This window comes from Mobula birostris, chromosome 12, assembly GCF_030028105.1.
Source record: "Mobula birostris isolate sMobBir1 chromosome 12, sMobBir1.hap1, whole genome shotgun sequence".
NCBI classification, from domain to species: Eukaryota; Metazoa; Chordata; class Chondrichthyes; order Myliobatiformes; family Myliobatidae; genus Mobula; species Mobula birostris.
Genome location: NC_092381.1, coordinates 101,299,171 through 101,313,068, shown reverse-complemented (window position 1 = coordinate 101,313,068; position 13,898 = coordinate 101,299,171). Strand labels below are relative to the sequence as shown.

General features: G+C 41.8%; 1 protein-coding gene across 1 annotated transcript in view; it reads left to right on the top strand.

Moving 5' to 3' along the window:
- The window catches only part of LOC140206151 (probable voltage-dependent R-type calcium channel subunit alpha-1E), a 632,362-nt gene that overhangs the window by 312,655 nt on the left and 305,809 nt on the right, over window positions 1–13,898 (top strand). Inside the window, exon 9 of the mRNA XM_072274389.1 lies at window positions 9,997–10,112. Within this exon, the coding sequence (XP_072130490.1) occupies window positions 9,997–10,112 (116 nt within the window). The remainder of the gene's footprint in view (window positions 1–9,996; window positions 10,113–13,898) is intronic.

Genomic DNA, 13,898 nt, shown 5'->3' with positions numbered 1-13,898 from the left:
ATGGGTGTAGAGGAGATTCACTTGAATGTTCCATGAGATGGAACGTTACAGTTACAACGCGAGACTGGACAGTTGTGGTCTGTTTTCCTTGGGGTGCAGAAGGTTGTGGAGCCTCATAAGGGTTTAGAAAGTAGTAAGGGACATACGTAAGGTGGAAAATAAGGAACTTTTTTCATAATGGAAATGATTGAAACCAGAAGGCATAGATTCAAGGTGTAAGCTTTGGAGAGTATTTGTAGAAAAGTATTTTCACCCAGATGGTGACGCCATCTGGATAACACTGCCTGAGAAGATGATTGAAGCAGAGGCTCTCATAACATTTAAAATTATCAGGACAAACTTGAATCACTAAGGCATTGAAGACTATAGACCAAGTGCTGTTGAATGAGATTGGTAAAGATAAGTCCTTGATGGCAGCAAGCATATGATGGGCCAAAGGGTCTGTTTCTGTGCTAATAGATTGAATTTAGAAGCACTTTGAAATCAAAATGGCTTTTCTACTTGATAAAACAAGAAAGGACTCAGTTGATTCTTAACAAGAATGTTGTTGAACATGAGTAGGTTTCATTGTTTAGAAAATGTGGTTAGTTTTCAAACTGAACAGTGTGATTCCTGTGAAGAAGTCATGGAAAAAGTTGGAAAATTCATCACTTAAAAATTACCTCAATTTTGTCTTGCTATAAGCGATGTTACTTTAAGAGTTTAGATGTGGACCGCTCTATTCCACAACAAGTTTCCAGCACTTAGGTGAGACAAACATTGATCCATTTTTTGTTACGCATGTACAGTCCCAGGTATCTGCTGGCACAGTATCATGACCCGTGGAAGTTCTTCAAAGCAGAAATCAAAGAGAGTGGATGGTAAACAGTGAGGTTCTTCATGAGTTGCCACTGGGATCATTGCCTTTATGATGCATTGTTAATGGAGGAACCATGGTTCTAATGTGGACAAATAGGACTAATGTAGATAGGTAAAAGGGTTAGCATGGTCATGGTGTGCTCTCTTGCCTGCTCCTGTACTGCACAACTTTCAGACTCCATAATTCAGGTGTTTGGGGTAAGATTTTCAAATTTGTAGAAAACACAAAGATGAAGGTGTGGTTAACTCTAGGGACAATAATGATAGTTGAAGACACAATGAGGCTGGCCAAGTGGAAAGAGAAGTGGCAGGTGAAATTTAATACAGAAAAATGTGGTCACTTACATTGGTGTAAAAATAGGGAGAGGCGTGAAAGACAAAATGACATAGTTATGATTCTGGAGCAACAGGGAGACCAAGGTGAACATGTACACACTGTAAATCCTTGCAAGAGGCAGGACATATTGAGATCTCATTGTACTGTAACCAAACAGGCTCTCTGTCCCACCACTGGCTGTACCAATTCCATTTTTCCAGCAGTCAGCACAATGCCTGAGCATTTCAAGTGGTTATCTAAATCCTTTAATCCTTGAATGATTTGACAGTGTTTGCCTCAGGAAATGTGTTCCAGATTTCAATCAACCATTAAAATGATTTATTTTTAATTTTATTTAGCAATATAATGCGGAGTAGGCCCTTCCAGCCCTTTAAGCAGCGCCGCCACTGAAAGTCCCAAAACCCTGAGGCTACGTCCACACTACGCCAGATAATTTTGAAAACGAAGCTCTTTCTCTTCGTTTTGACCCTCTGTCCACACTAAAACGGCGTTTTCATCCCCCGAAAACGGAGATTTGCAGAAACAGTCTCCAGAGTGAATAAATCTGAAAACGCCTAATATCCATTGCAGTGTGTACGGGGTAACCGGAGCTTTTTAAGACTGCTGTCATGACGTGCTGGAACAGATGGCAGCAGCATGGCTCTTCTTCTTCTTCTTCTTCTTCTTCTTCTTCTTCTTCTTCTTCTTACAATTTCAGAACAGACGGCAATGAGACTGAAGCCAGAAGAGTTAGAAATGTACTCACCAAATACCTTGACCCATAGCTTACTGAATAAATAAGTATACTCACTTTGCCCTGTTTTCTGTCCTTGCTTGTATGAAGGTGGTTTACCTATTTATGCAAGTACTTCTCTGACAATAGATGTGCAGCAGCCTAGTGTAACATTGTATGGAAATACAAGATAACACTGATGCAGACATGTTTTATTCAATTAACAAGGTGCTTTATTAATGCAACAGAGTTAGTCAGTTTTTCAATGTTTGTCAACAGCCGGATCATACTGTCCGTGAACTCCCTATCAGTTGCCTCCATACGCGCCAGTATTTGTTTTTTTTTAGTTTTAAGTCCTCCTGCGCGAGAGCCAAGAGCAATTCCTTTTAAGTTTTTCTACCCTGTAACTGGACAAACGCGCACCAAGTATACCGTTTTCTCTTTGCTTGTTTTCTGTGTGTCCTGCGCGTGCCCAGTAGGAGGAGATTCACCCAAATATCCGTGTTAGTGGGGACAGAGATATTTTGAAAAACGCTTAGTGTGTACGCCTGTCGTTTTTACTCAAAGCCGGTGTTTTCAAAATTATCTGGCGTAGTGTGGACATAGCCTGATTCAACCTAACCTAATTATGAATAATTTACACTGACCAATTAACCTAACCAGTATGTCTTTGGACTGTGGGAGGAAACTGGAGTGTCTGAGAAAACCCATGCATTCCATTGGGAGGACACACGCAGACTCCTTACAGGTGACGCTGAGATTGAACTCGGAACTTCGACGAACAGAGCTGTAATAGCATCACACTAACCATTGCGCTACCATGGTGCCCATTTCTTCTATAGATTCAGAATTTCTTCTGTAGATCTACAAATCCCTAATGTATGAACAATGAAAGGTTATGGACTGTGTAGGAGGGAATAGTTAGAATTAGGGTGATATGTTGGCACATCATCATAGGCTGAAGGGCCTGTGCTGTGTGCTATGTTATACACTTAGTGGTCACTTTATTAGGTACATTCTGGCCACTGAGTGTATGTTTGAGGTCTTCTGCTACTATAGTCCATCCACTTTAGGGTTAGACCTGTTGTGTGGTCAGAGATGCACATCTGCACACCACTGTTGTACACATGGTTATTTGAGTTACTGTTGCCTTCCTGTCAGCTTGAACTAGTCTGGCCATTCTCCTCTGACCTCTGTCATTAACAAGGTGTTTCCACCCACAGAACTGCTACTAACAAACTCTAGAGACTGTTGTGTTTGAAAGTACCAGGAGGTCAACAGTTTCTGAGATACCAACAATCATTCCATGGTCAAAGTCACTTAGATCACATTTCTTCCCCATTCTGATGTTTGGTTTGAACCAGAATTGAACCTCTTGACCATGTCTGCAGGCTTTTATGCATTGAATTGCTGCCACGTGATTGGCTGATTAAATTTTTACATTAATGTGCAGGTGTACCTAATAAAGTGGCCACTGAAACCTTACCTGAAACCCATGCCCTCTAATCATAGATGATACCGTAAATAGAAAATGTTAATCTGTGCTCCTCATAGATTTGCATACCTGAATCAAGAAATCTTTAGCCATTTCTCATCCAAGGATCAAGCTCATTGAATCTGGCCTTTCCTCACAGCTGAAGTGCTCCATCCCAGACGACGTACTGGTGAATTCCCTCTCCTCCCTCTCCAGTACACCTTCATAGCCACCTTATCTCCCCTTGCTGCTGCCCTTTAGGGTTGTTAGGATATACACTAAGGTTCCTCTGTTCCTCAGTGTTTCCTTGGATTTTACTATTCATTATATACATCCTGGCCTTTTTCAGTATTCTCAGGATTAAGTTTCATCTGCTAGTGCCCTGCCCATTTTACCAAATGTTCATATCATATGTAGCCCAAGTCCACCCTTCCATGTTCACATCCCGATGAATAATGTATAAAACTATTAGGTTCAGCACTGATCCTGCACGACAGCACTGGACAAGGGCTTCCAGTTGCAAATACAACCTCTCCAAAAGTTTCAATCAAATTAATTGACCCAATTTTTCCCTTCTATTATATGTCATAGCCTTCAACTGCAAAACAAAATCTCTCCACCATTACATTCTGCGTACTCTCTTCCTGCTGTCACCATTAATTTTGCCAAATGGTTGTGGATTACATGGACTCTTCTGTTAAAGTCGAATCTGAATAAAACTCGGGAGACTAGCTTCTCATAGTTACAACAGTTTATTGTGCACTCTCTTGCAGGAGTTTGACACCCAGTTGTCAAAGGGAAGGCATATAAGTACTGCCACCATCCAACAAGTGGGCCTATTCCCTCAAGTTACAGATGTATATTTATACATAGTAAGCTCCATACATTACTGTTGCAAGATGTTATTTGAACTGGTCTGTTGATGCAAAACTTAGTTACAGATAAGAGACTCCACTAAATCAAGGCTTAATTACATGGATGTGCTGTCCAGTCCTTATCAGTTATTCCCTTTTCTAGGCCCTGACTTAATTACAGATGGATGTTCATTCCTGTCCTTATCAGTGAGTCCTCCTCCCCTACTCAAACGAGGGTACAATGTACAATGTTATCAAACTCTCAGTGTCTCTCTGCGAGCTGGGGAGAACTTAGCTGACTGCTGAAGGCACGGTATAATTCAGTTCAAAAATTCCTATTCAGTCCCAATTATTCTTTTAGCCAGAGGTTACATAGGTTCAAAATGATTTTTTTATATCCTCAATTCCTCACTTTTCCATGTGAGTTTTGAGTTATGTGTTTTGGACTACATCAATCACACCAGATTCATCTCCATAATTAGTTGTCTCTTTGAAAACCTCAGTCAAGTTAATCACACTGTGTCTTCCCTCAACAAGAGCCATGCAGATTATCCTTGACTGTGACCCTCCGAGTGCAGATTAATATCACAAGATTTTTCCAGAGATTTCCCTACCATTGTTGTTGGATACTGCCTAGACTTTGATGGCATTTCTCCTTCTGTGGTGAATAAAGGCACTGTTTGTGCTACCTTCCAGTCATCTGTCACCTCCTTTGTGGCCAGTGAAAATTTAAAAGTCTCCCCTTCCTCTCAAAGCAGGCTGAGATAGGACCCAGAAGAGTACAGTACAAGTCCAGGCCCTTCAGCCCATCATGACTGTGCCATCCATAATGCAAAATTAATCTAATCCCATCTGCCAGCACATGTAAATTGCTGTGCCCCTGTCCATGTGTCTGTCCAAACACCACTGTCATATCCGATCCTCTCAGTTCTCCTGAAAGCTCATTCCAGGAACCCATAATTTTTATTTTAAAAAAAACTTACTCCATTCATTTCCTTTAAACTTTTCCCTTCTCAACCTAAGCCTATGTCCTCTGGTGTTTGATATTCTACCCTGAGAAAAAGATTTTGACTATCTACCTTATCTAGGCCTCACACCATTGTATGTACTTCCATCAGGTCTTGCCTCAGCTTCTGAGGCTCCAGAGTTTCAGAATCAGAATCAGGTTTATTATCAATGGCATATGTCAGAGAATGTGTTGTTTTGTTGCAACAGTACATTGCAATACAGGTGCCCCCTGCTTTCTGAATGTTCTCTTTACGACATTTCGCTTTTATGAAAGACCTACATTAGTACCTGTTTTCGTTAACCGAAAGAGGATTTTCGCTCTTACGAAAAAGACGCTCACTTTAAACTTGTGTTTACCCCAAGAAAGACTACCATGACCATAAAGCCTTGCGCGGGCAGGTGTGTGCGCATGCATGACGTGCGAATGTGTGTACGTGTGAATCTGTGACGTGCATATGCGTGTACATGTCAATTTTTTTTAACGAATAGATTTTGGCTCAAACTTCCCAATTCTGATAAGTTTTCTACTTTATATAGGCTGTGTATTTATCATATCATTCCTGCTTTCACTATATGTTAGTGTTATTTTAGGTTTTATGTGCTATTTGGTATGATTGGTAGGTTATTTTTTGAGTCTGGGAACGCTCAAAAATTTTCCCATATAAATTAATGGTAATTGCTTCTTCACTTTACGCCATTTCAGCTTACGAACGGTTTCATGGGAACGCTGTACATTCAGATAACGGGGGAAACCTGTACATGATAATCATGAACAATAAATTACAATGAGAAGTGCATATAAAGAAACTTAAATAAGTAGTGCAAAAAAAGGAGAAATTAATAGTGAGGTAGTGTTCATGGGTTCATTGTCCATTCAGAAATCTGATGGTGAAGGGGAAGAAGCTGTTTTTGAAACATTGAGTGTGTGCCTTCGGGCTCCTTTACCTCCTCCTTGATGGCAGCAATGTTTGTCCAACTTCTTCTAGCTGTCTATACCTGCTATGTGTTTCTTCTTAATCAGAACCTCAATATCTCTTGAAAACCAAGGTTTCCTAAACTGTAGCCATGCCTTTTAGAAATATACAAACTCTGCCTTACCCATTACACTCCTTGTATTAAAATATATACACCAGACCATCATTCCTTGCGTACCTATTAACCTGCCATTCCTGTTTTTAGTTACTAATACATTTATTTGACACCTCCATTTTCTCAATCAATCCACTGCTCCCCTCCTGGTCTAGTTCCCACCCTACCCTACCATCCTAGCTCACCAGGCTTGGAGATTTATCTACTTATAAGTTCAGTAAAGTATCTAACATTTCCTTTTATCCAATAGGAATATCTTCTAGAACTCCATCAACAATGTATTTCTTTATAGTGAGTACAGACAAGAAACACTCATTTAAGATTTAGTTTAATTTGCCATTGTGGTCAGTGTAAACATTATGGACTAAAGGGCCTTTTCATGTGCTGCACTGTTCTTTTTTTAAATATATCATCGAATAGGCCCTTCCAGTCCTTCAAGCCGCACCGCCCAGCAATCCCCCAATTTAATGCTAGACTAATCACGGGACAATTTACAGTGATCAATTAACCTACCAAATGGTACATCTTTGGACTGTGGGAGAAAACCAGAGCACTCGGAGGAAACCCATATGTTCACGGGGAGAATGTACAAACTCTTACAGGCAGCGGTGGGAATTGAACCTGGGTCGCCTGTACAGTACCGTAAAGCGTTGCGCTAACTACTACGCTACTGTGTCACCCTTTGTCCTAAGATGTTACCGGCATCCTCCATCGCTGTTTAATGTCCAAAGTAAATTTATTGTCAAATTACATAGACATCCATATACCACCATATGTCACTGATTCATTTTCTTGTGGACGTTCACAGTGGATACAAATAAACACAATAGAATGAATTAAAAACTATATACAAAAGCAGACAAACAACCAATGTGCAAAAGTCAGAGGCCTTTTCCCAGGGTTGAAATGGCTAACATGAGAGGTCATAGTTTTAAAGTGCTTGGAAGCAGGTACAGAGGAGATGTCAGGGGTAAGTTTTTTATGCAGAGAATGGTGAGTGTGTGGAATGGGCTGCCAGCGACGTTGGTGGAGGCAGATACAATAGCGTCTTTTAAGAGACTACTGGATAGGTACATGGAGCTTGGGAAAATATAGAGCTATGGGTAACCCTAGGTAATTTCTAAAGTAAGTACATGTTCGGCACAACATTGTGGGCCAAAGGGCCTGTATTGTGCTGTAGATTTTCTATGTTTCTATGACAACAAATTGTGCAAATTCAAAAAGAAAAAGAAAAAGAAATAAATAAATAAATAGATTATTTTGAGAACATGAGTTGTAGAGACCTTGAAGTGAGTTCACAGTTTGTGGAAGTCAGTCCAGTGTTGATTGAGTGAGCCTGATGATTGAGGATAATATCTGTCCAGGAATCCGGTGGTGTGGGACCTTATGCTCTTGTACTTCCTTCCTGGTGACAGCAGTGAAGAAAGGGCAAGGCCTGGATGGTGGAGGTCCTTGATGCACTAAGGAGTTCCCAGTCTATGTCTGGGAAGTTGAAGTCAACCAACAATAATAACCCTGTTAATTTTGCTCCTTTCAATAATTTGCCTGCATATCTGCTCCACAGTGTCCCTAGGGGTCTATAGTATCAATGTCCTATGGGATCTATAGTATAAATCCATGAGTGATGGCATCTTTCTTATTTTTGAGTTCTATTCATATAGACTCATTCAATGAGTGTTCCATTTCTTCCCCACTAAGCACAGCTGTGACACCAGACTAGTAAGGCAATCCCTCCCCTTTTTTCACTCACTGCCCTCTCTCTTCTATAACATCAAAACCTAAAGATTTAGTCCATTCCTCCTTACAACCAAATCTCTAATTGTCACAGCATAGATTCATGTTCTAAGAGCACCACCTTTACTCTCAATGCTCCTTGCATTGGAATACACACACGTCAATCCATCTGTTGTTTGTATCCCCTACCTCCTGTTTATCCTTCATGACCATATTGCTGCTTATGGCATATTACTTAGTCCCTCTATTCCGTGATCTGGTATTCTCGTTCCCATTTCGCTGCCAGTCTAGTTTAATAAAGTGTCTTTTTGAAAAAAAAAACGTTGAGACTACTCCTTTATTAGGCATCCTTTTCATTTAAGGATTTCTAATGTAATATATGTTCATAGAGAATAAAGAAATTTTTCTTTAAAGGTCTTCCATTATTAACTGCATTACCTATTCATCTCTTCTCCATCCACTTTGGCTATAATGGCCTTCATTCTGTTGTAATTGCCGTTATTTAAATCAATGTTCATCATCCTCAGGCTGATTGTGAAGTCCTGTCATGTTATGATCACTGAGGCTCCTTTCCCTCCTGAAATCATTAATTAATCCAGTCTCATTACACATGGCCAGATTTAAAACAAATTGTTCTCTGAATGGTTCTATTCTCAGAGGCTGTCCTGATTACACTCTGAGCTTATCCTCAAGCTTTACTTTCCCAATTTGATTTGACTCTTCTACATGAAAATTAAACTCACCTAAGATTATTGTGTTAGCTTTCTTGCAAATCTTCATCATTTATTAATTCTCTCTTTTGTCCAATTAATAACTGTGCTTTCTTTCCCTTGGTATTCCTTTTCTATGTCCTAATCCTAAACTCCCAAGCCAGCGTTACTGTACAGTTCCCATCCTTGAATAACATTACTACCACACCTCCTTTCCCTTTGTCCCTATGCTCCCAAACTGTCGACAACCCCCAGAATATTCAGTTCACAGCACTGATCTCCTTATATCCATGTGCCTTTGATGACTCACAGACCATAACTATTTATTTCAATTTGTTTCATTAGTTCATGTATCTCATTATTAATGTTGTGTGCAATCAATTTTCCACAAGTTGATCCTTGTTGGAGATGCACAGGTATCTTTCTGCACACTATTCCTGGGATCACCAGCTGTGTGGCCAACCTACACTGTTGTCTTGTCCTTTACCTTACACTTTACAAATTTATCCTCAAGTATCTGCTCATCCCTCACAGTGTAATTTCAAGCCTGAAGCCTTGTGATCTGTCCCGACTTAGCCAATCTCCACGTGTTCAGGAGGTTTAAGAGACTGTAGGTGCGGAAATCTGGAACAAGGAACAAACTGCTGGAGGAGCTCGCGGATGGCTGGAGGAACTCCAATTACTCAGTTTCATTTCCATCCCCCACTTGGTTCCATCTGTACATCATCCCTCTCTATCTGGTTCAACTCATCACCTCCAAGTTTCTTTTCCTTCCTCCACCCTCTGCAGCCCACAACTAGCCCCTTTTTTTCTCGCTCCTTAGCTGTCTTTACCCATTATCCACCAGCCACCATTTACCAACTCTGTTCTTCCCTCTCTCCCACCTGGTTCTATATGCCCATTATCTCCCTCCTCACCTGGTTCCACTGATCACCTGTCAGCCTCTGCCTCACCCCTCCCTCTACACCCCCAGTCCTGATGAAGGATCTTGATGAGAGACATCGACCGTCCTTTTCCCTCCACAGATGCTGCCTGACCTGCTGAGACTCTTCAGCAGTTTGCTACTTGTTCTGTATGTTTGGAAACAGGAACAGGTCTTCAAACATATCAGGAGAGTTTCCCACTGGATTTTAGTTTCCCTGTCTGGTATATATCAATCCTGATGACGAGCAAGAGACTGGGTTGGCACCAGCACTAACTCTTCTCTCTGCTTCTCCCAGTGAATTCGCCAAGGAGCGGGAGAGGGTGGAAAATAGGAGGTCGTTCCTGAAGCTCCGGCGGCAGCAACAGATTGAGCGGGAGCTAAATGGATATCGGGCCTGGATCGACAAAGCAGGTGACCTCTCGGGGGTGGAGAGAAACTGATAGAAGGTCACTGAGTTTGGTTTTGGTATTATTGGTATATTGTTGTTACATGTACAGAGTCACAGTGAAAAGTTTGCCTTACGTGTGTTTACTCAGATCAAAGTTCAAAGTAAGTCTTTTATCAAAGTACATATATGTCACCAGATACAACCCTGAGATTCATTTTCTTGCAGGCATACTCAATAAATCTATATTAGAATTATAACCATAATAGAACCAATGAAAGATGACACCAACTCGGGCATTCAACCAGTGTTCAAAAGATAACAAACTCTGCAAATACAAAGAGAAAGAAATAATAATAAATAAATAAGCAATAAGCATCGAAAACATGAAATAAAGAGTCCTTAAAAATGAGTCCATAGATTGTGGGAATATTTCAATGCTGGGGCAAGTGAAGTTATCACCTTTGCTTCAAGGGTCTAATCATTGAGGGGTAATAACTGTTCCTGAACAGGTGTTGTGAGTCCTGAAGCTCCTTTACCTTCTTCCTGATGGTAGTAGCGAGAAGAGAGCATGGCCTGGATGGTGTAGGTCCCCGATGATGGAGCTGCTTTCTTGGACAATGCTCCATGAGGATGTACTCATTGGTGGGGAGGGCTTTACCATGATGGTCTGGGCCATATCTGCTGTTTTGTAGGATTTACTGTAGGGAGTCTAGTTTGGGTGGTAGCAAGCTGCAGATGTGATCCTTGACCAGCCTCTCAAAGCATTTGCTTATTATTGAGGTGAGTGCAACAGGACGCCAGTCATTCAGGCATGTTACCTTGGTCTTTTTTTGGTACAAGAACAATGGTAGATAATTTGAAGCAGGAGGGCACTCTACACTGGGAGAGGGAGAGATTAAAAATGTCTGTAAACACACCTGCCAGTTGTGCTGTGCACATCTTAAGTACTTCGCTTGGGACAGCCTTGCGACTGGCCACTCGTTGGAAACATCTGCGTACCTCATCCTCAGAGATGACCAAGTTGCAGGTTGTAGCGGTGGCTTTCCTCAGAGGCTCAGAGTTAGCAACATCGAACTAGCATAAAAGCGATTGAGCTCATCTGGGAGAGACACCGCGATGTTGGCGGCACCACAACGTTTGGCTTTGAAGTCTGCGATGGTATGCAGCCTTTTCCAGAAGCCATGTGTGCTATTCATTGTGAATCTTGACTCAATCTTCTCCCTATTTTGTTGTTTCGCAGACTTGATAGCTTTGCGCAGATCATAGCTGCTTTTCTTGAGCTCTAGTTTATTTCCAGCGATGTAAGCTCGATATCGCTCTGTAAGTGCTGCTCGCACAGAACTATTGATCCAGGGTTTCTGGTTCAGGAAGACCCTGACCGACTTCTGGGGGACAACATCGTCGATGCACTTCTGGATGAGGCACATGACTCCATCGGTGAACTTGGAGACATCCTCATCATGGAAGACTTTCCAGTTGACGTCATCGAAGCAGTGTGGATGTAGCTTTGAGTTTACTTTAACATATCATATGGTAGCATGGTAACGTATGCAATTAACATATTTATCCAATTAATCTGTAATTAATGAACAAGAATGCTTAATCAACCAATATATATAAGATTAATCAAATATTACTGGAATATTTCATTCATAACTCACTCCCTGCATCGCTATAAACTCCAAATCAATAGAGAATGCATCTCAACTACATACACAGAATATTATTATATACAGACATCCACACCGTAGTAAATTTCAAATTTCCCATTCAGGCCTAAAGATTTCATCACTGTGGTAGATTTCTTACTCTTGTGGGATAGCATCTATTCTGACAAGGGAGATCATTGCTTGGCTGGTGAGACATACCGTTGTGAACCAATCTCAGGTTCTGCGGCCTCCTCCGGGGTGATTGTAGGAGTTGTTTCTGACACTGCAGGAAGTGACTCTGACAGCAGTCGCCACCTTTTCTCTCTAGCAATTAACGCTGCTGTCCTCTACTGATCAATGTGTCACCTCTAAATGATATCAGACGCAATCTCCACTGTGTAGAAGAGTGGTTCAGTTCTGCCCTTAATGGCTCCGAGTACCCCCTTGTGGTCACCTCTGTAGCCCCTCACCAGAACTATTTGTCCAGGAGTGAAACATCGAGCTCCTTGTTTATGGAGCCTTCAATTTGTCTCAGCTATTGGTCCTACATACCCCTTCTGAGATTGAGTTTGAGGAAATCCACGCCTGAACACAAGGGACATCCCAAGAACAGCATAGCTGGTGAGTTGTTGGCTGTGGAGTGTACTGCATTCAGTATGCAAGGAGGAAATTGACAAGCTTTTGGTTCAGTGTTGGTGCAGTGTGTTCTGCTGATATTGCTGGCTGCGTATTCTTTAGATACTGGTCCACCCTTTCTGCCAAGCCATTTGAGCTGGGTGGGACGGTGCAGATATAATATGTCTTACTCCATTCACTTTTAGGAACGACTGAAACTGTCCTGCCACAAACTGTGGTCCATTGTCACTGACTTAAGTATTCTGTAACACCAGTATTTGAGAAGAGGCTTCTCAATACATCAGTAGTGTGCGAGACTGTGGTGGAGTCTATTGGGAACACTTCTGGCCATTTTATAGTTGCATCTACTACTACCAAGAAATTTGTGCCCACGAATAGTCTGGCAAAATCCACATGAATCTTCTGCCAGAGCAATGCAGGCCACTTGCAGTGTTGGAGAGACGTTGCTCTTAGCATTTTCTTGACAGGTTGGTATCCCATGCCGAGTTGCTTGGTCTGCTGATGTATCACAGCCAAAGCTTTCATTTTAACAACACCTGCAGGACCACATTTAGCTCCTCCAACACATTAGCTCTCAGCTTGATAGTACAACCACTCTCTATCTCCAAATAAGCCAACATACGTCAAGGGCAAGTTTATCCAGTGCTGGTAAAAATGAGGGAACTGGAGTTTCTGTTGTACATTTCAGCTATTTTGAGTGGTCATGTTTTGAGACAGTGTAGGATCTTTTCTGGTTTCCAGAAGAAGACAACACTACCAAAGGCACATCCTCTAGATGGATTATGAAGCAATTCCTTTCTGCTACTGTTAGAGCCTGTTATCTGGCGGTGGGGGGGTGGGGTTGATGTTTTTCTTTGAATGTGTTGTTTCCATGGTTCTTATTTGTTTTGGGACTGCCTATGGGGAAGACTGATTTCAGGGTTGTATACTGCATATCTACGTTGTTAATAAATATACTTTGAACTTTGGATCATCTCTGTGTAACGCTCAGTTATATTGGCTCGTATACGTCTAGGGGAAATCCTGCCCAGCACCTGCCTCAACGCTTCCCACGGAGTCGGTTGCTGTACCACTGCCGCCCAAGTCAATCCCAAACCTCAATCATCAGCCAGCACACCCAGTACGTTTTACCAAGTACACTTTATAGATATTACTAAGTCTATGAAATTAATATAAATTCGATACAGAAAAGGAAGTAATGGGAAAAAAAGGCGCCAGACTTATCAAAGTCCAAGTTCTTCATGCACAACCGTTGGAGCTCAATCAATTCCTGATGACCACCCGGATCCTGTCGACTCATGGCTCGGGACCACCCGGAGTGATCGACCGGAGCCTTTCCGCACGTCCACCGTCCTTCCTGTCTCTCCTCCGTCCTCCTCGTCTCTCCTCCGACTCCTCGCCAAAAACCCCCGTTCCCAGTCATATGAGTCAGCATTATCACCCGAAAAAACGATACATGACCACCCATTGGCTAATAGCACCCTGCTGTCTGTATTAACCCAAGCAAATGTCGAGCTAGAGACT